This window comes from Salmo salar, chromosome 17, assembly GCF_965601325.2.
Source record: "Salmo salar chromosome 17, fSalSal1, whole genome shotgun sequence".
Classification (NCBI taxonomy): Eukaryota; Metazoa; Chordata; class Actinopteri; order Salmoniformes; family Salmonidae; genus Salmo; species Salmo salar.
Window position 1 is genome coordinate 25,308,486 of NC_138307.1, and position 3,545 is coordinate 25,312,030.

Genomic DNA, 3,545 nt, shown 5'->3' on the forward strand with positions numbered 1-3,545 from the left:
CATTTGTGATGGACTGGAGGTTGGTGTGACACTGAAATAAATCAAAATCAACAATATACTGACAAGAACCACATCGGATTCATTTTAATTTTATTACAATTATTTAATGATGAAGAATGATTTTTAACCTGTATAGCACAAATTCTCCGAAAATGCAATTGTAATGTTCCATGTTTTCAAAAAGGTTTCAATCATGATCCCTTAAATGTTCTTTAGAATGAGCATCCTACTGTTTGGATGTTGCTGGTGTCTTTTAGGGAGTTGGGCTGATTTCAGGGTCAGGAACTGGGGGTTTTCTACATCAAATTAGAGATCAACTGGTAAACAACTGGCAGTCAAATCACATTCAATTCAGAGTAACTGTTCAGTTTCAAGGTAATAGTTTTTATCTACCTGGAAGAGGTATCTTTTCTCCTCTTTTGCAGCCATATTACACAGAATACAGCAATGAGACACACTGAACACAACACTGAACCCATCACTGCACCAACCACTGCACCTGTGAATGAGAGAGATGACAAGAGAAGACAGAGGTCAACTTCCCAGGTACACTACATCAAAGCCTCATACATGTAAATATGTCTCTGCACTACACCTGAAAGTTGAATAGTAAAACAGTCAGTCAATAGGTTGATTATGACCTGTCATTATTAGAATAACAACCACTTACCACTGATCCTGTCATCATCAGAGACCTGAGATTGACCTAGCACAGAAATACACAGGAAGTACTTCATCATGAATACAGGCAGTACTTCACCATGAACACAGGCAGTAAATTCATCATGAACACAGGCAGTACTTCATCATGAACACAGGCAGTACTTCATCATGAACACAGACAGTACTTCATCATAAACACAGACTGTACTTCATCATAAACACAGACAGTACTTCATCATGACATCATGTTCCTGATCATGTCAATATATTACACATTGATCTACAGACATTTCTCACCAGTAATTGAAGCTGGAATCACCATGGAAGCATTCTTGGTGACATCACTGAAGAACATAGAAGCAACACACCTAACTTCTTTGTCAGTTAGACTGGACACTACCACTGTTACAGTAGTTGTCATAGTGACCGTTCCATTGGGATGGGTGACATCAACCATGGTGGAATGTTCTATCATTATGTCATCCCAGGTCACTATAGGAACAGGTCGTCCAGTAGCAGAACAGGACAGAGTGGTGTGACTGTTGTTGGTTTGTGTGATGAGGAGTGAGGGTCCATACAGCTCTATAGAATAACAAACACAGTTCACAGTGAATGTAAATACTTTAATGTTTTCATGCACATGATTTACTAAATTATTCCATTTACATGATTTACTAAATGATTGGACATTGGAAGTATGATCTGATGAAATGGCTGCCTGAAGTTCTGAAGAAGTTGTTCTGGGTCAATAATTTAATGTACATTATGTTATCAGATTTGACCATTTACATGGAGGCAGGTCCTTCCACTGATAGGTCCATCTGGAAAGGTGTTAAACAGACACTTGTAGCAGGACTCATCTCCTCTTGACACTCCTCTGATGACAATAGAACAGTTCTGCAGTCCCTCGTCTTCAAACTCCACTTTCCCCTGAAAAGGTAGGTTGACATCGGGACCTCGTTTGCTGTAAGTGGCCACATTTTCATTCGCCCCAGTTGTCTCTTTTTGCCAGGTGACTTGCCGCAAGTCTTTGGGTTTCATGAGCTCACAGTTTAAGACTGCATCTTCTCCCAGGGTTGCTGTGACAACCTGCTGTGTTCTCACCAACTGAGAGAGCCCTGCATGAAGACAGTTACAATAGTTCTTAGACACTAGTAGTACTCAGAATGGTCAGAAAGGGGAGTATGGTGGTAAGGGAAGTCCAGTCTTGGTGGGAGGAAGTTATGGGACCTGTTGTAAAACTATCAATTTCTATCAATTTCAGGACAGAATGTACATGATATGTGCATAAGGCCACAGCATACATCAACATTAAAGTACTCTTTAGAGCGACATCAATCATTCCATACAGTAAGAGTACTGAGCTGCAGATGAAATCATGCATTTACTATAGTCAAATGAACTGGTTTGTCAACAGTTAACACACAATACGCATGTGTAACCGGTGTGAAATGGCTAGCTAGTTACAGGGGTGAGCACTAATAAAACAAATGTATTAATGTCAAGAATTGTTTACAGACACCTTTGTGTATAGCTCAGCTCAATGTTTTTGTTTATTAACCTTTATTTAACTAGGCAAGTCAGTTAAGAACAAATTCTTATTTACAATGACAGACTAACCCAGCCAAACCCCGACGACGGTGGGCCAATTGTGCGCCGCCCTATGGGACTCCCAATCACGGCTGGATGTGACACAGCCTGGATTCAAACCATGTACTGTAGTGACGCTTCTTGTACTGAGGTGCAGTGTCTTTTATCACTGCGCCACTCGAGAGCCCAATGATTTTTAAGTATGTCACACTCTTGTTCTAATGTATATATTGAATTAGTCAACTTTACAGATCAAATTTGATCAAACACTGTATAGCCTCAAAACATTTATTTTGATATCATGGATGGTCTATCCTTGCATCCATTAGTTACATTAGTCTCATAGTCTAGTAGCACGATCTAGTGGCTTAAAGCCTCATGTATCTTGTCCTAGTTCTGTGAAACCAAAACGCGTCGTGCTGTGCCCAGCCTTTGTCTTACTACTTTTTGCTAATAAATACGAATTATTTAACAATTCAGAGTTGGTGGCTATTTACCCATGCAACAAGAAGATTGAGCTACAGCTTCAATATGACATGTATTTAGTCTTGTGAAATTAACAGGTTTGTCAACAGTTGTAAAAGCACACAATTAGATCACGACATTGGCACTAACAATATCGCGCCACTTTCAAAGTGGTAGTCAAGTATTATCATGCATAAAACTGATATAACTCACCATTAGGGATGAATATGAGCAGAATAAACAGAGAGTTAAAGAGTGCAGGAGACATGGTGAAAATGTAATTTACTACTACAGTAATAAAATAAGAGAAAAAGAGCGGGAAATTCCTTCTTCCCATATGGAGCCTGCTCCATAGCCTGGGTATCATTTGTTAGTGCTCTCTTTCCAAATCTTCATTGAATTGCCATACCAACAATGTTTGGCTTGGCAATGACAATAGAGTAGGCAAAAGCACAAACGGATCTGGGACCAGGCAACCTCCTGCATAAAAGTGAAAGTAAACTTGCTCTCTGTATTCTGTCTACAGTCACAGTTAAACTCAATCAATTTAGTATTGTGTATATCTATCTGCTGGGGAAATTTGCTTAGGCTTTTTCTTCTTCAGAAGCAGGAAAATAATTAAATTGTTCAATAAACTGTGGAATCTAACACAACAAGCATCTGGAAATTCTGTATTTACATAATAAAATAAATGACGATATGATCTCAAACTCGACACACTTCAGTCTAATGAAAATATGGTATCAAACAATCGTCCTCAACATGACATGCAAGCGGTACCGATGCACCAAGTCTGGACCGTGAACAGCTTCTACCCCCAAGCCATA

General features: G+C 39.4%; 1 protein-coding gene across 1 annotated transcript; it reads right to left on the reverse strand.

Moving 5' to 3' along the window:
• LOC106575941 (nectin-1) lies at positions 1 to 3,184 on the reverse strand. Its single transcript, XM_045699398.2, has 7 exons — positions 2,932 to 3,184; positions 1,446 to 1,781; positions 961 to 1,245; positions 671 to 706; positions 394 to 499; positions 231 to 296; positions 1 to 31 (listed from the first exon to the last, which is right to left on the reverse strand). Exons 1-6 carry the CDS (start codon positions 3,083 to 3,085, stop codon positions 254 to 256), a joined length of 960 nt encoding a protein of 319 aa, XP_045555354.2. The 5' UTR covers positions 3,086 to 3,184; the 3' UTR covers positions 1 to 31; positions 231 to 253.
• Positions 3,185 to 3,545: the final 361 nt, after the last annotated feature.